Below are 26,889 nucleotides of genomic sequence, written 5' to 3'. Positions count from 1 at the left end.
TTTGCAACTCAAGGAGATGAACATGGCCTCAGGAAGGGGACACAGAAGGGACCTTTGAGAAAGCAATGGAAAGGCAGATCAAGAGTCAGTGGAAGGGATGGAAACCAAGACGTTCCAAATGGAAAATGGCTCTTAGACATGGAAAATGGTCCATGCTCAGGAGCACCACTGGATCTTGGGCTTCTCCTCTAAACCCATGTCCTGTAAAGCACCTCTCCATTTTCAAATCAAATCACATTTCCTTCTGGGAGAGGCACTTCAGTCAAATATCAGCTAAACTTAAAGGAAAAAGTGATAGGTCTTGATAAAGCAGTAACGCGATGAAACATAATGATCTACAATATAAAAATGTCAAATTAAATAATGCAGGGAGCCCTTACCAGCCTTAAAGGCTGGGAATATATGAGTGAATTTTCCCTTTTTCCTTTGTTCATTTGGCTTTAACGAAGCTTTTCTATGCCAAACTCATCTGTGCAAAGAGTTGGGACTTTTGAGTTATCTTTTTTCATCATGGTTGATGAGGAAGACTCTGACCCAACTACAAGTTCTGTATAATTTTTATGCAGTAGAGTTGAAATCTTTTAGCTGTGGAGTAGGGAATAGAAAAAAATCCATATTCTCACATCAAAAAAATTCTCCTTTAAAGCCTAAATTTAACCCTTAACTGACACATGCAATGGATGGAGCCTTTACATTTCAATAAATTGCATTTCCTCTAAAAAAATCCTCAAGTACCTTCCGCGATCCCAGGTTGCTCCAAGCCCCATCCAGCCTGGCCTTGGACACTCCCAGTGACCCAGGGGCAGCCACAGCTTCTCCAGAAAAGCTGTGCCAAGGCCTCAGCACCCTCACAGGCAACAATTCCTCCCCAATATCCCATCTAAGCCTTCCTCAATAGCCCAAATATTTTTACCCATTTGCTTCAGTTGTGATTTGCTCTGAAGAAGGCAAATGGAAAACAGCAATTCCCTTTGGCTGGAAAGGGAATGATAGGACACAGCAGGAACAGAAGACCTAAATATTCAGAAAAGAATTTTAAGAGATGATTTATTGCCAAAAATGGGTGTAATGTCCCAAACCAAAGCGATACTGGGCATCTGTCTGCTGCTGGTACAGAAAAAGCTTAGATTTAAAAGTTAATAATAAATACATAAAGAAAATGCCTGGATTTAGTAACCCAGCTTCAATCTATAAAGGGAAATGTTTTAATGGAAATATAACAAAAACATAATTGATTTTTTTCCTTAAAAGTTTACAGCTTTTATCTGCAAAGCCTCTGTGCCACTGTTACGCAACACAAAGAATATCCTTAAATAAATGGGTGCAACGGAAAGCAAAGAATAATAGGAATGTGGAGAATATGTCATGCACTGAGAAGAGCTTTGAAAAGGGATAATGGAGGTAAATATAATACCTGGGAACATCTATTAATAGCAAGCTGGAGATTTGGAAAATATTAACTAACCTGGAATTCAAAAAACAAGACATGAGGGTAAGATATTCTAATGTTTATTATTTTCTACTAGAATTACAAAAATTGTGGTTTTCTCCTTGTCTCTCTAGAGTGAATCAAGTAAGAGATTACTACTCGGAGGAGATCTCTGAATAAAAGGTTTGGTTTCTCGAATGTGACAATTCTGACTCTTTCTGAAGCCGGAAACCACCAAAGAGCTTAGGAAAAAAAAAAAAAAATGTGCAGATCTTAATACCTGAGAACTACAGACCAGAATGACAAAAAAAAAGAGGGATAAATTACTGTATTTGTGCTCTGAAAGCTTCTCCTTCATAGCTGATTTTTATTAAAGTACTCTGACAGTTCTATTATATACATAAATAAGATTGGGATCATTGTTTCCCTCCTGATTTCCCCAAAACAAATCTGCAAAAAGCAGTAGAGGCAACCTGGCTTCACCAGACAGCATCAAAATGCAAAGAGAAGGTAACAGAGCAAAGTTTATGATGACAAACAGACACTCAGTGAGTAAAAAGGGAGCTGGGATGAAAATTCAGAATTAATTCGCACTAGGCAAATACTTCCCAAGTCCACCAAAATTAATAAAAGAATTCTAGAAAGTTCTAAAAGTGCCCAAGCAACAATTTGTTGAAAAAGTCTTTAGCAGAAACTATTAAAGAGATTCAAAAGATAAAATTTTGACATGTTATATATATCTAGAACAGCTATAAGACATATAATTAATTAAAATTATATTTAATCATTTCATTTACTGTACTTTCCTTCAAAGACCTTTAGAAATCCTGCTCTTTTTTTTAATTATAAATTACAGCCATTGCACCTCTTCAAGTGATATTTCTGCAAGGTTACTGAAGGAGGGGGCTAAAAATTTGCCCAGTAGAGATATTTAAAATTGTAATAGAGATATTAAAAATTGAAGTAAGGTCAGAAACTGGGAAATCAGGAATTTTCAGTCTTGGGTGCACGGTACAAATGTCTGCAAAGAGCAACAAAGGAGAGTTCAAATCACAAGAGGTGACAAAATTGGTTGTCTGGTTGATAAAAAGATATTTAAACCCCTGAAAACTCTGTTAATCAAAAGATTTTGGAGACAGAAAATCATCCTGAGAATTCATTTTCGCTTCAGCTTCTTGATTGTAACTTTATTTTTCCCAACCACTCTTACAAAGGTCCCTGCAGGGAGAAGAATTTTGCTCCATGCCCAGCATCATCAGAGGCCCCATTTCAGAATATCCCATTTCTGATTGTGGAGAGAGGAATTCCTCATTTCTAGGATCTGAGGACAAACCCCCACTTAGTGATGAGAAGAATTTTCTTAAGGACTTATGAAAATCACACCCCACAAAGCCCATTAACCACAGAACCAGATCAAACACCAGCTGAGAGACTTCTACAGCTGCACGACCCAGGTCTGAGACCAGGTTTAAAAAACAAAGAGGAGTAGATCAATCATTGGCCTTTAATAAACCTTTACAGATATTTCTCCTTTTTTTTTTGTGGCCAACCTTTCAGACATTATTAATTCTCAATTTTAATGAATGGCTCCACCAAAGCTCAACCTCGAGAAGTCACGTAAAATGAGTTATTACCATGATTAATTATGCTGGGATAAGCCAGTAAAAGCAGCCTTTATTTCAGCCACTAATACAATTAATTAGAATTAATTCCAGTAAACAGTGCAGTGCTACCCACGCAAAACAAAAAGTATTTTTGCTTTTTTTCTTTTGCTAAAATGTAAATATCATCATTCACATTAGACCAGTAAAACCATTTACCTCCAGTTTAAGCCTAATGCACATTCACTGCATTTGATTATCCATTATTTCTGTTCAACAAGCCCCAAATCAAGAGTTTTCAACTATAGGTCACTTGTATCCTTTTTATATTGCCATTTAAAGGGGATCATTTCAACAAAGCAGAGAAGGGATTCTCAATTCAAGTGAAACCAGTATTCCTTGACATTTATTCATCCAAAAAAGAATGACCAATTTGGATGCCCAAGAGTATTGAGAGGACAATGAAAAAAAAAAACAAACCCTATTGTTAATTTATTTAAAAAACCCAAGACTCAGGGAATTAATACGTAAATAATGTGGATCGCTGTGCTTTCATTTATGGATTTGTACATCCCTAATACTTGGAGAACTGTTGGAATTTAGGAACAACAACTCTGGCAAAAGGAGGGGCACAAATTTCCTTTCTCACGGCTGCCATTCCCTGGGGATTTTTTTTTTTTTCTCATATTCAGATGAGGTCTGGTTTTGCTGCACTGGAAGATCCTGTGGCCAAAAGCTGAGGTTACATAAATCCCACCTGGAATAAAGTGCAGTTTTATAACACTGCGGGAGAAATGCTTGACATTATTTATTTTAGGATATCATGGAGTCACAGAAGGGTTTGGGTGGGAAGGGAGAATAAAGATTATCTCATTCCAAACCCATGCCATGCCCAGGAGCACCTCCCACCATCACAGGTTGATCCAAGCTCCATCCAGCCTGGCCTTGGACACTTCCAGGGATCCAGGGACAGCCACAGCTTCTCTGGGCACCCTGTGCCAGGGTCATCTGAACAATTCCTTCCCAATATCCCATCCATCCCTGCCCTCTGGCAGTGGGAAGCCATTCCCTGTGTCCTGTCCCTCCATCCCTTGTCCCCAGTCCCTCTCCAGCTCTCCTGGAGCCCCTTTAAGCCCTGCAAGGGGCTCTGAGCTCTCCCTGGAGCCTTCTCTTGTCCATGTGAGCACCCCCAGCTCTCCCAGCCTGGCTCCAGAGCAGAGGGGCTCCAGCCCTTGGAGCATCTCCATGGCCCCCTCATTCCAGCAGGTCCACATTTTCTTTCCTCATCAGGGATAGACAGCCCAGAAAATGACAGTGGCTGTATCCCACAGCGTGGAAGCTCATCAGGACATTTGGGGAGTCTCTATCACCAGGAGGACAGTCCTGCAGTGCAGCCTTTCTGCTCCCTCCACCCCGGAGCTGCTCCTGAATTGGCCTGGTGAGTGTTGCAGATAGTCCTGCTTCCCACGAGAGCTTGGAGTAAAGTCTTGCAACCCAAATTTCCAGGATCCTACTCCATTCTAATTATGGCCACAAACCACAGCTCATTCTCCTTGTTCTCCATTTTAAATCAGAGATTTATTTTAGGTGAATCAGACCAGTCTGAACATACCAAGAAACTCTGGCATCTTAATTACCTTAACAGAATTTAGGACTGACTTGACTGGCAAATACACAGTACTGGGAGCTGTCCCAGGTACTGGGATTAGGTTTTTTTCAACATTCCCAGGCACTGGGATTAGATCCCTTCAATTGTCAGTTGTTGGAATGGTCACTCCATGCTAATGGATCATCCTGTAAATGCCTCTCTCCCAACACACAGTGTCCAAGGACAGGCTGGACAGGGCTTGGAGCAGTCTGGGACAGTGGGAGGTGTCCCTGGCCTTGGTAGAGGGTGGAATGAGATGAGCTTTAAGGTCCATTTCCCTCCCAAACCGTTGTGGGATTCTGGGATTCTGTCATTCTATTCCATGATTTTTTTTTATTTTTTTTTTTTTTATTCCATGTATAAATTTGCACGGATGTAATTCCTGAGTTGGGAAATAAGCCAGGACAAAGGTGAACCCTCCCCACAAACAGGGTTTACGCGTGTGAGGGATGGCCCCCCTGAATTATGGGTCATAAAACAGCTCTCACACACTCCTTCAGCACCTGGAATTGTTCTAGGATCAGAAATGGATGTGTGCAAATAATCACAACAAATTATCCTCTCTTATATTTTATCTCTTTTTAAGCCTTCCAGAAGTCCCAGCTCCACTATGGCCTGGCCCAGCTGTTATCAGGCACATGAAAGACTCTCCTTTAAAAATCTTGTACATCAAATGCAGACTTAAAGATGGGATTAAAAATAAAAATAATACAAAAGAAAGCCCACCAACTTGCATTTAGCAAGCTTATAATAAAAATTAAAAGATACTAATAAATACTGTGCTTATAATCTGGTCTAAATCTATCCAAAATGCCCCGCAGTGAAGTCTTACATCAGTTATTATTGAAACATTAAATGCTTTTCTTCCAGGCTTCCAGCAATCAATTTAACTTTCAGTCATCTTGTCCCCATATGTGCTGCTCCTGTTGATGAAATGGCTATTAATAAAGGAATAGATGGCTATGAATTAAAGCAAGCTCTACTTAATCACATTAATCCAGAGTATGTTAAAGGCTTCAATTTTCTAAATAATTTTGGGCTTAATGCCTCTGAGATGGGCAGACTGCTCTATTGATGCAGCATCTGGTCCAATTTAAGCTGCATTGTGAAGGAGGAATTGTTAGGCCCTTGCAAAAATAAGGAAGACTGACAGTTTTAGGGATGCAACCAAAACTGCTACGGCTGAGACAAAAGATCCTGCAAGATATTGAAAAAGGGCCCGCGACAATTAAAAGGCAGCCCCTGCTCTGCAAATGCAGCTCCAGTGCTCAGTGAATTGTGTATGATTAACTTACTCCTCCTGATGGGATGAGCACTCCACACACTTCACCAGCGCCGTATTTTCCAGTCATTGAACATCCAACAGCTGCTGCTGTGAAATATGTTCACTTACCCATTACATTGGGATACCAATTAGGGAGGAATTATTTCAAAGGGAATGGCACCACCAACGCTATCCTTGCAAAAGGAGAAATTTCTGGCTTTTGGATTTTTTTTTCCCCCCCCTGCCGAGAGTATTTTTTTTTTTTTAATTTTTATTATTGTTTTGGTTCTGTAAATGGAGGAATTTTACAATGAAATTAGATTTGCCTTGGCTTGTAGCACTGAAATGCTGCTGCATTCAACTCAGATTTCAAAAAAAAAAAAATATTTTAAATACTTCTAGGGGGAATAAAAGCCTTCATCTGAGAACTAGTTCAAAATGTTTTTAGAATATTTCTGTAGGAGAACGATTTTTAAATCCCAGTCTTCATAGAAGGTTGTCAGTGAAGGAGGCAACATGGTACAGTCCATCTACATTTTAATATTAAAACTAATATTACCCTTGCTATTACATTTTTATTATATTTAATATTAAAATTACAAAAGCTTCAGGGGCAGATACTTCATCAGTACCTTGATTAGAAATTAAAAGTAAATCAAATGAATTTAGTGGATTTTCACTCCATATGTAAGGAACGAATGAAGCCAGAAAGTCACATCCTGCAGAGCTGTAAAGATCTGTCTGAAACCTTATTTCAATTAAAAATAATGTTTAAGTTAAATATACAGAGCAGTTTGGCGAGCAGACGTGGTATGTAGTTTGTAATATTAAATATTGTAAAATGTGGACAATTATAAGGTGCCCAAAGAAGATTTTATATGACACACTGGAGCATCTACTTCATCGTACAGGACCTGAGAGGAATCAGAACTTTAAAAAATATATTAAAATGAAGCAAAATATTCAGATCTATAGTTCTTCTTCAGCTGAATAAAATAATTTTGATGCATAAATACCAAAATGTATCGGCTAAAATTCTCTATGACTCCAGGAGATAAAACACAACTTCTGAATTGCCCTTCCTGCCTGTGCTTTCCTCCAACATTCAGTCCCAGAAAAATCCATATATCCATGGATTTCAAAGCCCCTTAGAAGATAAGATAAACTATCTCCCTTTTTCATGAGTGAGGACAATGGGCAGGAAGAGCTGAAGGTCACCCAAGTCAGCCTTGGAGCCAGGAATGAAAGGGAATGAGCTGAATCTCCAGGTAACAGCCCAGCTGCTCCTGCTCCTCCTCCCATCCTGCTCCAGAGGGCTGCCGGGCAAATTCCAGCACGGAACCACTGCTGAGGAACAGGAGAGGCAGGAGCAGCAAAGGGGAGGAATGAGATCCCAGCACATCCCCTGAGACACTTGTGCCGCCCCTCCGAAGGGAATGGGAATGTCTGAGGGCAGCCTGGGAGAAGTTCAGTTCCTAGGAGAGGTTTCAAAAGGGTTCTGTGACCACCAGGGGAGGGGGGATTCTGTCCCTCTGCCCCCCTCGGGTGAGACCCCACCTGCAGAGCTGCCTCCAGCCCTGGGACCCAACAGCAGAAGGATCTGGAGCTGCTGGAGAGAGTCCAGAGGAGGCCATGGAGATGTTCCAAGGGCTGGACCTGGCTCTGGAGCCAGGCTGGGAGAGCTGGGGGTGCTCACCTGGAGAAGAGAAGGATCCAGGGAGAGCTCAGAGCCCCTTCCAGGGCCTAAAGGGGCTCCAGGAGAGCTGGAGAGGGACTGGGGACAAGGGATGGAGGGACAGGACACAGGGAATGGCTTCCCACTGCCAGAGGACAGGGATGGATGGGATATTGGGAAGGAATTGTTCCCTGTGAGGGTGGGGAGGCCCTGGCACAGGGTGCCCAGAGAAGCTGTGGCTGCCCCTGGATCCCTGGAAGTGTCCAAGGCCAGGTTGGATGGGACGTGGAGAACCCTGGGATAGTGAAGATGTCCCTGCCCATGGAAGCTGGGATGGGACTGGAAGATCTTTAAGGTCCCTTCCCACCCAAACCATTCTGGGATCCCAAAGAGGTTGTGTTGCTGGTGTGACAAGCACAGGGGCAGTTCAGGAGTTCCTGGAAGAGGTGAGAAAAGAGGGAATTATTTTCTGAGAACTCTTTCAAAATGTTTGAGAAGTCGTTATCTGCTCTTTGTGGAAAACACTGGGAGCAGGAGCTGTAATGGATGAGTTGCTCCTCAAACTCTGGGCCATTCTTGTAATGAAGAGCTGTTAAATAGACCTGAGTACAAATAAATAACCACTTGTTGTGCTGCTGATTTAAAAAGAACTCATTTCTAGGTGTAATTCTATGGCAACAGCTTTTGTAAGGCACTCTTTGACACTGCAGCAGAGCTCCTGTTTAACAATTCAAATGCAGAAAAGATGGGAATAAAGGAGGCAAAAAGCAACTCAGTGAGATCCCTGCTCGCAGCTCAATTGTTTTGATGAATTCTGCCCTCACATGTTATATGAACATCTCACGTGCAGACAAATCCCATTTCATGGGAACAATGGGTGTGCATGGAGAAAAGTCTATTATCATATGGAAAATAAAAGAATTAGAGGAGAATCAGAGGTGATAAATAGATGAATATGCAGGGAGACACTTGGCTTTCCACTCAATTGGTCTGCAGGATTTGCCTTCCATATCTGCCGTGACACTGATTATTCCTGCACTTCGGTGGACCAAAACTGCCTGGCAGAAAAGCAGAAGCAACAAATGCAGTTCTGCTGCAAAGCTGTGCCATTTTTAATTCATTATTTTATTTTCCAGAGCTGCCTGATATAGTCATCCCTCAAGCAGGCCATAGAAATGATTCTCTTTATTATGCAAAGTTCCATAAATCTCAACTGCTGTATATGAAAGATACTGCTAATCTTTGGAGACTTTGGGTTGGAGTCTGTGAATTTTTTGGAAAAGACCAGGGAAAGTATTTCGCTTTTCCTAGTTAATTAGACCTGGAACTGTGGGAGCTGGTAGAAAAATATTGCTGAATTTTGGTGTGGCAGCCCTCGGTTCAAACACCTGCCCAGGGCGTTTGGAGTCTGGATCCCCAAGGACTCTCAAAATCAGGCACAATTCTGTTGAAAGCCTCCTAACTCCAGGTTTAGAGGAAATGTTCAGGAAGCACATTCTTTACATGTCCTGGTAAAGCCAGGCCACTGCTGAGAACACAACTGTGAGACTATAAAATTATAAAATCATCAGGGTTGGAAAAGCCCCTCTGAGATCATTGAGTCCAACTGTTCCCCAGCTCTGCCAAGGCCACCCCTGACCCATGTCCCCAAATGTCACATCCACACGGCTTTTAAATCCCTGAAGGGATGGAGGTTCCACCGCTGCCCTTGGCAGCACCTTCCAATGTTTGACCACCCTTTCCATGATGAATTTTTCCTAACAGTCATCCTGAACCTCCCCTGGCCCAGCTTGATGCTCTTTCCTCTCCTCCTGTCCCTGTTCCCTGGGAGCAGAGCCCGACCCCCCCCCGGCTGTCCCCTCCTGTCAGGGAGTTGTGCAGAGCCAGAAGGGCCCCCCTGAGCCTCCTTTTCTCCAGGCTGAGCCCCTTTCCCAGCTTCCTCAGCCTCTCTTGGTGCTCCAGCCCCTTCCCCAGCTCTGTTCCCTGCCCTGGACACCAGGAGCCAGGTGGGAAGTTTGTTTTCTTCAACTGCTTGGGGCAATATGGGCAGGGAGAAGAAGAGACAGAAAGGAAAAGTCCTGGAATTCGTTCCCAGGGTTAACATCTGGGCTGATGCACCTTGCAGCAGCTTCATGACAGATACACTGTGGGAAGCCAAATCTCTGCTTTTCCCTGTGCAAAAATCTCATATTGTTTGCTTCTATTTCCACATATTTGGATTATTTAGATTATTTGGATATGGATTTCATTTTCCCCTTTGGATTACGCGTTGCTGCATGATCAGCAGAAGAAGGAAGGAGGTCCCCTCACCACCCAAAATCTGACCCACTTAATGCAAACTGGATCCTACCTTCCTTGTGCTTTCCAGCCTAAATTCAGCTCAGACTAAAGACACCAGATCCCAGCCTATACTTTTCCATTTAATTTTAGTTTCACCTAAAGACTTCTGACTGGCTCACAAAGGCAGCTGGGACACGAGGGAAGAGCTCATTACACATTGCTCCTGTCTTTGAACACCTTTGAACACCTGCAGAAAGGTTGAACTGGCCCTGAACACAGAGCAACGAGGCAGGAGAGAAAATGAAACCATTTGTTAAAACAAAATAAATGGAGCGGTGAAAAATAATGGTCCCATCTGCACCTACCACTGGTTCAGGGTCAGCTCTGCTGGAGCCAAAAATTCAAAGGAGAAGGATGGAATAGAACCCTGACCACCTCCCCCACCATCACCAGCCCATTCAAAAAATAATAATAGTAAAAATGTCAATATTTAGCACTCTTGCAATGTTTTGCAGCTTCAAAACATTGCAGAAACAGGGCAGGATCAGGGGAACTTCTTTTTTTCCAAGTCCTGTTTGCTCCTTGATAGCCACATTTTTATCTTATCATCATATTAACAGGCCGAGAGAAATTTCTTCCTGATGTAACGCCATTAACATCAGTAGAATTATGTCTAGGATCGGTTTGACCCAATTTATTACTTTTTTAGCAGATGATAAGTGTGCTATAATGGTGTTCCATTTGACTTGGAACAAAGAATTTTCACAGCATCCAGCAGAGGGAACGACGTGATTAAACCTTGTGTCCTTTCCAAATAAAAATCTAAGCCAAAATAACACCAAAAAAAATATTAAAAAACATTAAAAAACTAAAATTCAGTAAGTGAGAAAAAAAAAAAAAGGAAAAAAAGAAGTAAACAATGTGAAAATATGACAGTCAATGATAATTCAAACTTTCAGTTTAGCCCATGGCGCCTGTCACCTCTCAGGTTGCAGAAAGCAATTTTGTGGTCAGGATAAATCAGGATCTCCTTAATCCCAGGTCATGGATCACCTTTTTGCTCTCTACAACACGCTGACAGGAGGGTGCAGGGAGGAGGTGTCAGACTCTTCCCCCAGATCACAAATCACTGGATGAGACAAAACAGCCTCGAGCTGCCTCAGGGAGGTTTAGGTTGGCTGTTAGGAACAATTTCTTCATGGAAAAGGTTATCACACACTGGCTCAGGCTGCCCAGAGCAGGGGTGGAGTCACCACCCCTGGAAGTGTCCCAACAAGGTGTGGATGTGGCACTTGGGGACATGGTTTGGTGGTGACCATGGTGGTGGTGCTGGCTGATGGCTGGACTTGATCTCAGATTTTTTTTACCAAACTTTCCAGCTTTTCCAACTTTACTGATGCCATGAATGGAGGCCATGAAGTACCAGCAATGGGAATGCAGCTCCATTTTTCATGGCTCACAAGACCCCTGAGAGGAAGGACCAACCCCATCCATATCATGCTCCAGTGAAACCCCAGTAACAGCCTGGGAACACAAGGACACCAGAATTAAAGCTGCTTTATGGAAAGTTTTCCATTCCCTTCCTCTCTGCACCAACCCAGACAGTGACATCTCTGTACACACTGAGATCATGGCTTTTCATATTAATTAAAATTCTCCTAAGCCTTGATTTCTCCAACTGTCTGCACAATCTGCTGTCTTTTCTCTCAGTCTAACACAACACTTTGGGAGTAAAGGACCTTCATTTTTTTCCCTCTGCTTTCCCCACCAAGGTCCCAAGTCCAGCATTCAGAACATGAAACCCACTTTTTTAGCGTTTTTGTTCTGCTCCTGCACTTTCTCTGCAGAAAGAAAAGCTTTCCTAGATTTTATGGAAATGTGACATTAGGAGAGAATCACTCGAAGGCATTTCAGCTACAATTAACATTCTTCACTCCTCAGAAAGAAAATAAAAACAGCTTCTAATTGAATCGCTTGACTGAGTAAACACTGGATTAAACTGAGAGGGGAAGGAGCAGACAAAAAACTCCAGTTGGACAAATGTTGGGATTCGGGTTTGTTTTCCCAGGAACATTTGATGTGGATGCACTGTGGGCATGTGTGGGAACACAGACGCTGCCACTGCCACGATGCTTTTTCTGGGCTTAGTAACAGGCACAGAAATGTCTCCAGGCAGAGAAACCTCATGATTCCTTCTTGTTTCTTCCCAGACAGAGCATTCCTAGGATCCATGGATTTAAAAGGGATGGTTGGGATTGTCAGTACAGACAACGCACCTCAGAAGGATTGAAAACAAGAGCAGGGAAGTGCAAAGAGTGCAATGAGCTCCTCAGAGCAAAATATTTCCTAATAAGTATGAGTCTAGGAGGAGTCCTGGCTATGAAGAATCATGGAATTGGAATGGTTTGGGTTGGAAGGGACCTTAAAAGTCCCACCCCTGCCATGGCTAAGGACATCTTTCACCATCCCAAGCCCTGTTCAGCCTGGCCTTGGACACTGCCAGGGATCCAGGGGCAGCCACAGCTTCTCTGGGAATTCCATCCCAGCTGCTCACCACTCTCACAGGGAGGAATTTCTTCCCAGTGTCCCATCTAAACCTACTCTGTCAGTGCAAACCCATTCCCTCTTGTCCTGTCCCTCCAGGCTCTTGTAAAAACTCCCTCTCCATCTTTCTTGTAAGCTCCCTTCAGGTACTTCTGTGTATTCCTTTTGCTTTTAACAAAGAAGCTGCCTTAGAAACCAAACAGGACAATCCTTTCACTGATTTTTAAGAGCTCTAAGAGGGTTCTGTCCAAGGCAGGCAGCTTCTCTTCCTTTGGAAGGAGAAGTTTAAGGTCAGACACCTCAGGCTGGTCACTTTGTCCACATCCACAAGCTGGTGACATCCTCCATGTAGAAATCAGGTTTGCTCTGAGTGCTGCAGGAACCAGATCACCTTAAGGTCCCCCTCTAAATCCAGGACCACAGTTTGGTAGACTCAGTAAGTGGCTTTGTAGCTTATTTTTACTTCTCAAGTGTCTCCAGAGCAAAACCAAGAAGCACATCAAGTACAAGCAGTACAAGAAGTAGAAAAAGCAAGGAACCCCCACTGGCCACCGTAACAACAGTGAGCTTTTTGTTGACACCATTTTCACAAACACACCAAACTGTTCCAGTGCTGGTGGCCACAGTTCACATCACAACTTTAATCCTGAGTAGATGAGTAACAGCAACTGTTATTTGAACTACTGGGTAAGAAAAAACACATCCTGACAGCAGCCTTGTGCACAGGTGATATTTTCAGGCCTCCTATGGCAGATCTGTCTCTTTTTTTCCCCATTACCTTGTTTTTTCACCACTTCCCAGCTCACCTACTGCTCTGAACCCCACTGATGGTACAGCACATCACTATGAAATACTCATAAATAAGGGAATTTTTCCTTACCCCTCAGAAGAAATACTTAATTTCCAGACATGCTGATTTGTAGCTGCCAAGAATTAACCTTTAGCAAAATATCTTTTAACAAGTTCTCTTTGTAACTTCCTGCACGGGTTCAGAACCAGACTTAATGAACCCCCAATTTCCCTCCTATTTATGAATGCCAGGAATAAAATCGTATTAAAGAGGTGGATAAACAAATTAATACAGAAAAGGTCATCAGTGATGATTAAAGACTAAGTCATTAATAGCTGGAAGCTGGGAGGTAAATGCAGATAGAACTTGGTCTGGTTTGGGTGGGAAGGGACCCTAAAGTTGATCCAGTTCCAATCCCTTCCAAAGGCTGGATGCTGCTCCCTAGTCCAGGTTCTTCCAGGCCCCATCCAGCCCAACTCGTGCTGACTTTTCCTGGAGTAGATTCTCAGATCAGCTGCATCCTTGGTGTGAACCAGCACAGCAGCTACATTCCAAACAGTCCAAAATCCTCCCTTTCTTTTATTCCTTTTCTGACATTATCTATCTAAGAAATTTCCAGAAAAGTAGCATAAATAAAAAGGGGATTTGGTCCCCGGGTGAAGGGAAAAATAAACTTTTGAGTGACCCAGTTGTCCCAGCAATGGCCAAGGTATTCCATTAATCATCCTGGGGTCAGGGAAAGAGTGATCCACCCTCCCTCCTGCTCCTGTAGGAGCAGCCAGGTCCCAGACAGGAAGACACAGTTTTTGGAAAGGAGCAGGAGCCTCAGCTGTATCTCAATTATCTTTTGTCAGAAGTATTTTGAGTGCCTTGTGGGTTATCCCTGGGGCTCTGCAGGCAAAGATCTCTGCTGCAGTGTTAAAAAGAATTAACTGGGTCCTACAAATCATTTAAGAGGGGGTTTGCACCCTATTACTGCCCATAGATGGAAATGGTTGAATTTCTATCCCTCTGGGTGTTCAAATAAAAATTGGATGAGTCTTTTCCATTGCTTACACCCAGGGCTTCCAGCCTGAGAGGTAAAAAGGGATGGATCCTACCTTGCAATAGGTTTTGATGTTTCTTCCAGAAGTTTGCAGATGTCATCCTACACATTCTCTAATCCCAGCTTCACAATCTGCCCTTTTTTAGTGCACCAAAGATCCTGAAAGGCTTTTGTCTCTTTTGTCCCTCTGAAAAGAATCCACCTACAATGGATGTGCTCAGGCCTTGGCCCACAACAAATCCATGAGGGAATCCAAGAGTTCTCCTGAGCTCTGGCTTTCCCCAGAATCCTTCTCCAAATATCCTTTAGATTGTTGTTGCTGCAGTGCACAACAGCCGTGAGGATCCAGAGGTTTTGCCTTTCACTGGATCGAATTCTTGTCTTCCCCATGGACCAAATTCTCCTCACCTGGAGGAAGCCCAGGTAAAAGTGTGAGGGTCTGCAGAGGTAAGCCAGAGCACAGCTTCACTATCATAATTTACTTATTAAAACTGAACTATAACAGTCTCGGGCACAGCTGAGCAAACAGAAGCGAGTTAAACTCCTGTGGTTTGATAATTTCATTATTCATCCAACAGCTAGAAACTGTGCAGGTCACTTGCAGAATCATTCAAAATCTTAATCACCTCTGTGAGACAAGAGTCAATTTCCAAACTTTTTTATGCCAGCACAAGAAGATGTTCCATAGAACAAGCAAGTCAGAGGGGGTGATGTTTGCACAGAGTAATTGCAGTGCTCTCCCAATTTCAGGAAAAATACATTATCAGACACATCCACACTGACACCACAGCATGTCAGTCCTGTGCCTGAAAGGAAGGAAGATTTCACCTGGGAGAATGAGCAGCAGGAGCAGCAAAAGAACAGGAACACAACCACAGTAAACGAGAAATGCAGGGGAAATACCAACACGTTCCAAAACCTGCTGTGATTCCAGAGTCATGATCTCCCAAGAGCTGCTCCCTGGTTTCATAGACAGGGGGTTGGAAGAGACATGAGAATTCATCCCTTTCCACCTCCTCTGCCATGGGAACCATCCCAGGTTGATCCAGCCTGGCCTTGGACACTTCCAGGGATCCAGGGGCAGCCACAGCTTCCCTGGGAACCTCTGCCAGGGCTTCCCCACCCTCCCAGGGAAGGATTTATTCCCAATATCTACCACCTGTAGTAACCACCAATTCTGGGAGCATAGTTTGAGCACAGACTGAGTTACTGCCTTTGTAGCTTACTTTTTCTTTACAAGGTCTCCACAGCAAAAAAAATTAATTAAATAAATAAAAAAAAAAATTAAATTAAAGTAAAATAAAAAAAAAAAATCATGAAACCAAAACAAGCAAACAAAAAACCACCAAACAAACCAAAAAAAAAAATCCCACTTAAAGTAGAAAACCCCCCACTGGCCGCAACAACAGCACTGAGCTTTTTTCACAACACCATTTTCATAAATACAACATGTTCTGATACTTAAAAAGAAGCAGCTCCGTGCTGCATCTTCTGTTCTCAGCCCCAGTGACACGGGGAATGTCACAGCCCAATCCTGCACGGAGTCTCCTGTCGAAATGAAGCTCCTTTGGGAGCTCCCTGCAGGCTCCAGGTCAGAAGATTTTGTCTTTGACTTGCTCTGTAATGGCTCTTTCAACCTCTGGGGCTCCCACACTTTCATCTTATATATATCTTTAATAAAGCAGGAGACGGGAAGGATGGAAACAACACATCTCAGCGGACTACAATTCAAATAAAGTTGTTAATTATAAATAATATATTTGGTATTTATATTGCTGCTACAAGCCAAACCTGTGATTGTGGGCAATGCTGGGATAAATAGATGAAAGGAGCAGAGGACAGCAGCGAGGCTGTTAGGATTTTAAATTTGCCAGGAGGCAAAATCAGGTATCTAAATAATAAATATCACTTTGGTTTCTTCAAGCCTGAACCAGACAAGACATTAACCCTGAGAAGTCAAGTTCTGAGATGGAAAAGTGAATTCAACTTTGATTACAGATGGAGCAGAGCTCCCTCAGCAGAGTTGCTGCCATGCCTTTTGGGCAAGGAGCTTTTTGTTTTACAGGTAATGGCAAATTTATTTACCATTTATTTACCATAAAAAGTAAATATTTATTCTGCCTTTCATTTTTAAATAACAAATATACAGACTCCATTCCTGCACCCTGGATTTTAAGGTGTAATAAAGTTTTCTTGGTCACCTTCTCTGCTGAAAAAAAAAAAAAAATGTCAGTAGTGTCAGCTTTGAAAATTTGGAGGTAGAGCTGCAGAGGAGCAGGTAAGTGAAATTCAGTGCATCTGCTGGGTTCTTGTTGCCAAGGTTTTATCGTTGCAGCAGCATCTGCCATCACCTTTCCAAATGATTTTTGAAGTGAAATTGCTACATTCATTTTATTTCATGACTTAGCAATTGCATGGAGGACAAATTATAGTTTCTGGGGTCATATCAAGGTTTAGATGCACATCCAGGAGGATCCTAAGACGATAATCTCATGATTGCAGAGACACAACTTGTTCCAACTGTTCTAGTTAACAAAAATTACAGATTTTCTACAAAATCCTGTTCTTCAATTGCTACAAAAAATACACAAAACAGTAATTCCCACAGTTCATGACATTAACTTTGATTGATGCAGTATTTTGCACTTTGGCTGACCTCTCCTTCCTTTCTCACAGGTGAACTGGGGGAGAAAAAAAAGGGGAGAGGTGGAGCAATTGGCCAATCCTATCAAGGCACAGATCAAGGGCATGGTGAACACTGATATTCTTCACAGTCATTAAAATTCCTATATCCTGTTCTTATAAGGATGAAAAAAAAATAAAAAAAAGACCAGACAAAGGCACAACAGGAATCTATTCTCTTGACAGCAATTTAATAACAAAAGAAAATGTTCTGAGCCACTCTCATTACTGCTTGGAAACTTTAATCTTGTGGACTTAGTTCCTGTCCATGGAAACCTTCAGATCCCTTTTACAAGCTACAGAAAGGGAAGGGAATATTTGTAGTTTAATTATACATTTAAACACTTTGGAGAACCAGAGCCACTTTGGAAGTGTTGTGGTGTTCAGCTGAAGGGTTCTCCAAGGAATACAAGGCCATGTCTGAACATCAGGAGAGTCACAAATTCATCATGGGGCTGGAGCCCCTCTGCTCTGGAGCCAGGCTGGGAGAGCTGGGGGTGCTCACCTGGAGAAGAGAAGGATCCAGGGAGAGCTCAGAGCCCCTTCCAGGGCCTAAAGGGGCTCCAGGAGAGCTGGAGAGGGACTGGGAACAAGGGATGGAGGGACAGGACACAGGGAATGGCTTCCCACTGCCAGAGGGCAGGGATGGATGGGATATTGGGAAGGAATTGTTCCCTGGGAGGGTGGGCAGGCCCTGGCACAGGGTGCCCAGAGAAGCTGTGGCTGCCCCTGGATCCTTGGAAGTGTCCAAAACCAGGCTGGACAGGGCTGGGAACAACCTGGGATGGTGGAATGTGTCCCTGCCCAAAGCAGGGGATGGAACTGGATGATCTTTAATGTCCCTTCCCAGCTAAAATCATTGAAAGATTCCAGGATTCCATGAACATGCTGATAGTTTTCCATGGGACATTCTTCTGTATTTTTAGGGAAGGGCAAATCTGAGAAGCCAAGAACTTTCCTATGTTACATTTTTTTCTCTGTTGCCATCAACCACTTCTGAATAGTTCCCATCAGACTTTCCATTGTTGCCTTTAATATCAACAGTTTATGCACAAATATGTAAAGTTAACCCCACATTACCCAGCCAAATCCTCCTCACACCTTTCCACCCTTTTGTATCAACATCCCAACCACCACCCTGCTCTGGGCTTATGGAATTAACTTGGGAAATCACTAGCTGACCACGGGAACAGGAGGTAACGTGTTGCAGCCTGCAACCTCAGGATCTTGTCCAGGGAAGCAGCAGGGTTCTGGGGACCAGCATGAAACACCAACGAGACGGGCTCCCGTTCATGAAACCATTTATTCAGCATGAGAACAAACTCAGGTCCAGAACAGAGAGCCCCGAACAGAGGCACAGCAGGGGTTTTTGAGGGACAGAACCGAGGGTTTCCACCTTTGAGGGTGGAGTTCAGGGTCAGGGACCATTAGAAACACACCAAGGGAGAACCCCCCAGGGACTCAAACCCAATCAGAACTCCTGGGCCGCCCTTCACAAGGGGTTTGGGGTGGGACAATGTAACTCTTTGTCTCCCTGAGGCCGCTGCAACAGTAACGGAGCAAAAAATTAATTTTCCCTTCCTCCACTCTCTTCCATCAGCTGTTTAGAAGCCTTCCAGGTGACCTTTGGAAGCCAAGACATTTTAAGGAGAACTGGAAATCCAGTATGGAAGAATCAGTCAAAAGACTAATTCTTATGCAAGAGGCACTAGTATTCCTCAGAAAAACATGGATTTGCTGCTTTGGAGATGTGAAACAACTTCACGGCCAAATATTTTACGTAACTCAGAGCAGAAACAAAGTCTGTGTGGCACATTTTTATATTGAATTGTTAATTATTAGAAATTGTAATTTGTGCACGAGAGAAAATGTCCCAGAAAGATGAGAAATGACAAGATTATAAATTGGTTTAATTCACTAAATCTCAGCCTTCTAACTAATATCATCTAATAACCAGACATGTTTTATTTTTCCTTACATTTCAGTCACTGAAGATAAACAAAGGGAACAACTGAAAGCAAACTCAGATGACCTTCTCACACGTGAACAGCCTGAACCACAAGCTTATAAACGACCCTGTTTTTAAGGAAATTATCGTTAGCTGTGTATTTTATATGGTAATTGTACATCCCCAGTTTATGAATAACAACAGCAGAGTTCTTCCCTTCTGATTTCAGTGCCACTTGAGCTATGCAGATTTCTAAAAGCTGATGAATATACAGAGCAACAGAATTGTTCTGAACATCTGTAAGCAAAATATGAAAAGATGTTTGGTGCTGAATGAACATCCTGGGTTGTCTAACGCTGGCCAAAAATTGTGTATTTATGTATTAGGGGAACGCACTGAAAATAGCTCCAAATCCTGCACACCCTCCACAAGGCTTTTTCAGACTGTCCTCTGCATGGCTGTCACCAGGAAATGGAAAAAGAATTTTCCATTCTATTCCATTTTCTATGTTCAATATTCTATTCCATTCTAGAATTCCATTCTATTCAATTTTCCTTTCCTTTCCTTTCCTTTCCTTTCCTTTCCTTTCCTTTCCTTTCCTTTCCTTTCCTTTCCTTTCCTTTCCTTTCCTTTCCTTTCCTTTCCTTTCCTTTCCTTTCCTTTCCTTTCCTTTCCTTTCCTTTCCTTCCCTTCCCTTCCCTTCCCTTCCCTTCCCTTCCCTTCCCTTCCCTTCCCTTCCCTTCCCTTCCCTTCCCTTCCCTTCCCTTCCCTTCCCTTCCCTTCCCTTCCCTTCCCTTCCCTTCCCTTCCCTTCCCTTCCCTTCCCATTTTTATTCCTATATCCATTCCATTCCATTCCGTTCCATTCCATTCCATTCCATTCCATTCCATTCCATTCCTATATCCATTCCATTCCATTCCATTCCATTCCACCTTAAATCATCCCTTTTCCCACTTTTCACAATTTCCAGCAAGTTTCTGCCTTTCTGGCTGCCTTGCAGCACCTCTGCACGGGGCTCCAAGTGTCCATTATTATTTGTTCGTATCACTTTTCACACCCTTTCCATGAAGCCCACGTGAGAGTTTGTCACTAAGAACAAGCCCCAGCATCAGCATTTGGCATGAAAATGTTAACAAGAAAACAGACCAAAGGAAAACTTCCAAGTGAGTCCAGGAAAACCAGGATTTTCTCCACCAGCAGCATTAGCTGGCTGCCAGGGGTTCTGTGGTTCAGATCAAAGAAACTGCTTTGGGGTTTTGTAGTGCACAGTGAAAAATAAATGCAAGGGTTTGGCCTGGAAATGACAGGATGCTGTACACTGAACTGTGTGAGAAATTAACAGATTATTAATCAGAACAGAATATCTGCTCATACACTGATTCACTAATTATTAGGAGACAGCAATGGGATGGGCATCCACAGATTTCAACACAGTTTAGGATGTAAAGCCAACCCCAAGTCTCCTTAGTCACTGCAGTCACTCATTTCACTCCTCGTTGTCATTAATAATTCAGGATTCTGCTCCTGACCCTTAAAAAACTAAAGAGGCAGGACTCACCTGAGCACACCTCTTTGTAGGTGGGGTTTGGGGTATGTCCTCCTGCATAACCCACTTGGGTGGAGTAGACTCCTTTCTGCCTCCAGAACTTCCTCTCGGCTCCCCAGAAGCAGCCCATACCTGAAAAGGGCACAAAATACACATTGCCAGGTCAAAATCTGCCAATACTCAATCACTCATTTGCATATTAATTGATACAGGGCGTAGTGGAAGGAACATCTATAGGCAGCACCTGCTGGTTAAGTGTTTTCCAAGTTTATTTATAGGGTAACTATAAAGAGAAATCCATTCTGCATCAGAGCACGACTCAAACACAGCTTGATTTATGCTTCTGAATATCAATTTATCACAGAGGGCAAACCTTGGAAGGGCTCAAGGCCTGAACAAGGAGAATTCTCATGCAGACACCAAAAAAAAGTTCCTTACAAGGCAATTGTGCTGTTTGTACAGCACCATTTTTACCTGAGCTGATTAGGAAGCTGTCAAAACACAATAATTTGTATTAATGGCAAACAGTTATTTAATTTTCTGCTTTCAGGCAGAGGTGGCAGCAATAATGGATTGTATTATATGTTATATAAAGGGAAAAATGCTTTAGTTTAGCAATTTATGCACAGAGATATTTGATGTTCAGACAAGATTTTTTGTAGTCATTCACCCCCATAGCCAATTATCAAAGGACATCAGACAGTTTAAGGGTGTAAATTAAAACCTCTCCTGGTTAAAGGAATTAAGAAGCAAACACACCAACACTGACAATTGTCTGATGGCTTAGTTAAATAAATGTTTAAGGGACTATTTATTAAATTATTTATTTAGAGTGTCATGGAGATTCCAGTATTGTCAAGCTGCAGCAATGAACTTTCCTTTTCAGTGATAACATCCTGTTATTATTCCCTTTCTAACACAGTTGAAATGAAGACAGTAAAAATAAACTAAATATTAAATACACTATTTCTATACACACAGAAATCAGTGATCCATGAGAGTTTTCTCCTGGTATCACTGAAGATATGACAGGTTAAAAAGTCACAGAAATGATCCTTCAAATCACAACCAGAACGGAGCAGCCCCTCCTCCAACCTCGATGGCTCACAGTTTCTTTCTTTGAACCTTCAGAGATTAACTTCAAATTTAAGTTTTAATGCACATAAAAAGTACAAAAATGGGATTTCTACTTCTAATTCAGGTGCTTAATCAAGCTGCAGAAATTAAGAGCCAAGGCTGCTCCTGGAGATCCTGGGAAGGAGGCAGGAGCCTCCTGAGGACAATTCCTGCAGAAGACATAAATTGATGATGAAATTGCAGTTATTGTCCCTTGATTACAGAGATAACCAGAGCCCTTGGACTTGGGCTCCTAATCCAAAGCAGGCTGGTGGCTTCAAGCCCCATCCAACCTGGCCTTGGACACTTCCAGGGATCCAGGGGCAGCCACAGCTTCTCTGGGCACCCTGTGCCAGGGCCTCCCCACCCTCCCAGGGAACAATTCCTTCCCAATATCCCATCCATCCCTGCCCTCTGGCAGTGGGAAGCCATTCCCTGTGTCCTGTCCCTCCATCCCTTGTCCCCAGTCCCTCTCCAGCTCTCCTGGAGCCCCTTTAGGCCCTGGAAGGGGCTCTGAGCTCTCCCTGGATCCTTCTCTTCTCCAGGTGAGCACCCCCAGCTCTCCCAGCCTGGCTCCAGAGCAGAGGAGCCATTGGAACTCTCATGGAATTGGGCACACCAAGGCTGTATGAAACTGCTTCCAAGGGTGATTTAACTTCTTTTGGGGGTTGTCCCTTAGATCCCAAATCTGTACCTGCACAAGACGCATGGAAAACAAACTTCTGCCCAACTCTAATACTTCAGTCCTTTGCATCCTTAATATTCCAAAGGAATTTTGAGCTCCAGCTGCCTAAAATCCCATCTGTCCCCACAGCAAGTGACGCTGAGGCTCTCGCTGGAACGACTCTGGAGCCAATTTATCAATCCACCACTGGCTGTTCAAACACGCTGAGCGGCGGCCAAGGAGCAAAATCAGCCATGCCAAGGAATAGGACAGACCCACATTTTCTTCCACATCGCATTCCTGGGCTGGCACCTGAGCATGAATGAGCAACATACAGGCCCAATTTCAGATACAAAGTAGAAATGCTCATTCTTAGTGCTTTATTTCAGAGATTTCAATGTTCATTAAGTACTGATAAGTTGAAGTAACAACTAATGTTGTTGTTGAAATCCCTGGTCATCAGGGCTATGACCTGATCTGTATTATTTGGGATTTTCTCATTGATAATCATCCCTGACCCCTCTCTCCAGGGCAGTGGTGGAGTCCCCATCTCTGGTGGGATTTAAAAGCCCTGTGTGTGTGGCACTTGGGGACATGGGGCAGCGGTGGCCTTGGCAGTGCTGGGGGATGGATGGACTTGATCTTGGAGGACTCTTCCAACCTAAACTAATCTGTGACCCTGTGGATTTGAACAGTGAGCTGTGTCCCCATCATGGACTCCTCCATTCTTCCCTCTTCCAGCTGATGCCTGAGTTCATTGTGCTGCCCTTTCCCGGAGAGAGGGATTTTATTCTCCTGAAGAACCGCTCTCATCATTTTCTCAAGTGCGCTGCCACCTCACACAAACAATAAATCCTCCCATCCCCGAGAACAGATAAAATTGAAATCTTTGTCATAATAAAACAACCTGCTGGTAAAGAGACATAATTTACAACAATCCAGCACTAAATTGCTTTCCCCAGCATTAATCCATTCAGCTGATGTTTGTTATTCTGCTAAAGTGGTGCCACGTTCGACAGAGAAATTGTCATAAGGAGAGAAATATTAACAATAAAATCCCACATAATATTCCAGAATTAGACACGTGAGCTCATGGAGTGCCTGTTTTCCAGAGCATTGGCTGCCTCTAGCCATGGTTAATATGGACAATTAGTACCAAAACAGAGAAATCATTTCAGTTCAAGATTTCACATGGTCTTGTAGTACTAAGAAAAAAAAAAAAAAAAAATGCTTACTTCCCTTAATTATTACTACTTTTGTAAGGAAACTGAAGAAATAAATAATTTAAATAATAAATTTAAATAATTAAATAAAAACTCAGAGGGGGAAACAAAATAGTAAAAAAAAAAAAAAGGAGGAAAAGAACCATAAAAGCAAAATAAGCCACCCATATTATAATTTAAAACTTGAAAACATGAATGTGATTTTAAACTATTCATGAAGTGATTTCCATAATCCCCAGTACTGGGGAAGTGAGTGCAGCTTTGGAGTTACAGAGGGAGCTTCTAGAGGCATTCCTAAGAGGAAGAAAAAAAGGAAATACAGGGAAACACACTCATGTTCCCAGAAAAAAAAAAAGTCTTATTTGAACATAATGGGTATTGCAGAGGAGTGTTTAAGCACTGAAGACATTTGTCACTTTTTAATTGCTAATTTGCAAAACAAAAACAAGAATAGTGATGAGTTTTGACTGACTCTTAATTGGAATTTCAAAAGGTATTTTAGAATTATTTTTTTTCTGGTTTTGAACTTCAAACCCAAACAGATTGAGACAGGAATCTTTAAATGTTCAAGCATCCCTATGAAAAATATTAATCAAACAATCGGGGATTAAATTATAGAATCTATATTCCTTTCCAGCATCCACATCCATTTTCTCCAGCTATTCTTTTTATGGATCCATACTCCTATAGATCCTCTGTACAAGGTTTTTTGTCACCAAGGACCCTGTGTTTCCATAGGCAACCCTGTAATTTGCATATTCCTAATAAATAGCATAAACTGAAATATTTTTCTAAAATAATGTAAGCACAGTGCTACTCTGATAAGAGATAAGCAACCCATTCTTAGAGATAAAAAAAATTTGAAATATTCCAAGACAAACAGAGCAGAATGGAACCCCAGGTGCTTGCAGGGATAAGCAGCATTATGGATTAACCACACTGACCAGGTCTCCATTGGCTGCACAGGAGCTTCAACATCCAGGGATTCATTTATTTGCCTAAACGGAGACATCTGGGATCATTTGAGATGCCTGAGGATATCCGGGACATTTGTGTGCACAAGGCTGACATAAATGACACAGAATTTGGGAGAAACATGTGAAAGGGCAGGGAAAATGCTCCTGGACATGGCAAATGGAACTCATGGAATCATGGAATGGTTTGGGTGGGAAGGGACCTTAAATATCTTCCAGTGCCACCCCCTGCCATGGGCAGGGACACCTCCCACTACCCCAGGCTGATCCAAGCCCTGTCCAACCTGGCCTTGGACACTTCCAGGGATCCAGGGGCAGCCACAGCTTCTCTGGGCACCCTGTGCCAGGGCCTGCCCACCCTCCCAGGGAACAATTCCTTCCCAATATCCCATCCATCCCTGCCCTCTGGCAGTGGGAAGCCATTCCCTGTGCCCTGTCCCTCCATCCCTTGTCCCCAGTCCCTCTCCAGCTCTCCTGGAGCCCCTTTAGGCCCTGGAAGGGGCTCTGAGCTCTCCCTGGATCCTTCTCTTCTCCAGGTGAGCACCCCCAGCTCTCCCAGCCTGGCTCCAGAGCAGAGGGGCTCCAGCCCTTGGAACATCTCCATGGCCCCCTCTGGACTCTCTCCAGCAGCTCCATGTCCTCCACATATCCCAGAGCTCCAGGTGGGTCGCACCAGAGCATCCCACTTGCACATTTTAAGGCAGGAGAAACCAGTCCCTAATCCAGACACAGATATTACAAAACCCTGAGAATCTCTGAATCTGAAGTTGAATCAAGTCTCCCAAAATACAGTGATTTTTGTCTGAAAGTTGCTTATTTCTCTTCCACATCCATAAAAAATGACCAACCTGACGAGATCAGTAGGACTCCGTGCTGCAGAGATGAACCTCAGACAAAATTACTAATTCCATAGTTGTCTATCCTCATAATAATATTCACAGCTTGAAATATTGTTAATTCTCTTTTTTTTTTGTACTGTGTACAGAAGCCATCACAGAGCATCAAAAAACTGATTGGAAAACTTACTTGAAAACTATTCAACATTCCAGACATTTTCCCCCAATCTTACGAGGAACTCTACAATTTCTAAAGGAGCCCTTACCTCACTTTTGTTCTGATCTCTTCTCCAATACCTGTTTCCATCACATCTCAATGTTCCCTGGTCTCCACGAAGATTCCCTAATGTAAACTCCTATTTATAATTCCATTATGCAAATGAGCACAGGCAGTAAATTTACATCAGAAGGGTATTCCTGATCCAAACTCCAGCCTCACAAGCTGCACCCATTCTGTGCTAATTAACATCCATTAACTCCGGAGCTTGGTGGAAGCTTCCGGGACTCTCAGCCTCCCATTTATTCCATTTATTTGAAGAAACTCACAGTGGGTGCATTGTGTTCTATACTGGCCAATTTTCATTTTTTATAATATACACATATGGAACGTTTTCATTTGTGGAATATTTTTTAATGCCTTTTGTCCTTCATCTTTGTGGAACATCCTTCTCTGATGGCATCAGGTGCAGACACACCTGACTCCCCACCGACCTTTCCCTCCTGCCAGCTTTATTTCCAAGCCTTCCCTCTCTCCCTGCCTTCCCAGCAGTCCAACAGGACATCCAGAAGACTCCTTTTTTTTTTGTCATATTTTGAAGAATGAGTGCTTCATTTCCTTGGCATGCCAAGCCTCTGCTGGCCCGCCGCCTGCCATCCCTACACCCACACTCCAAGGCACTTTTCCATGCAGCAGATTAAGGAGCTGTTCCCATGCCAGCAATGCTTCGCTGAGGAAGATGAACTGCAAAGGACACGGATCCTGCTCCTCCTTCTGTTAGCAGGATTTCGGGATATATTCCACCAGCTGGGAGGGGTGTGTGGGGTGGGGGGGGGAAATGTCAGCTTTAAATATAATAAAACGTGCTGGGAGAACAAAGAGCAGAGTCCTGGAAACCTCTTCCCAAAGCCCAGAGGAGAGGAAGGAGCGGGACAGGATCTTTCCAGACGGAGGAGCCTCTCGTGCCAGGCTCTGCTCTGAGTCCCTGGGAGCAGTGGCTGTGCCAGCTGCTCCAATGCCACAGGATCCAGCCACAGGCTGCTCCCATACATTGAGGCAGCAAAGGACAGCCAAGAGCACATCCCACCGGCTACCTCGGAGCTTCCTGCCCGAGCCAGCATCTCCAGGAGCTGGAGGCACAGCTGCCAGGATCCTGCTTCCCTTGGCCAGCACAAGACTTGGCCCAGATTTTGAATACGATTGATTTTGTTCCCTCTATAAAATCTGGAGAAGGAAATGCTCAGCTGCTTTGTACTGAAATGATTTTTTTTCTTTTTTTGTTTCCCCCACCCCATCCCTCCCCAGTTGGAAGGAATAAATTGAGCCTCGACGAGTTCCATCCCTATAGAATAATGCTCATTCCATACATTTCAGCCAAATGCCGAGTGTGATTGGCATTTTCCTCCT

General features: G+C 43.1%; 1 protein-coding gene across 1 annotated transcript in view; it reads right to left on the bottom strand.

Annotated features, from left to right (window-relative positions):
• Window positions 1-26,889, bottom strand: part of MSRA (methionine sulfoxide reductase A) — a 231,991-nt gene that overhangs the window by 105,388 nt on the left and 99,714 nt on the right. Inside the window, exon 3 of the mRNA XM_058836249.1 lies at window positions 20,465-20,584. Within this exon, the coding sequence (XP_058692232.1) occupies window positions 20,465-20,584 (120 nt within the window). The remainder of the gene's footprint in view (window positions 1-20,464; window positions 20,585-26,889) is intronic.

This window comes from Poecile atricapillus, chromosome 3 (genome assembly GCF_030490865.1).
Source record: "Poecile atricapillus isolate bPoeAtr1 chromosome 3, bPoeAtr1.hap1, whole genome shotgun sequence".
NCBI lineage: Eukaryota > Metazoa > Chordata > Aves > Passeriformes > Paridae > Poecile > Poecile atricapillus.
This window is presented reverse-complemented; position numbering and strand designations above follow the sequence as displayed.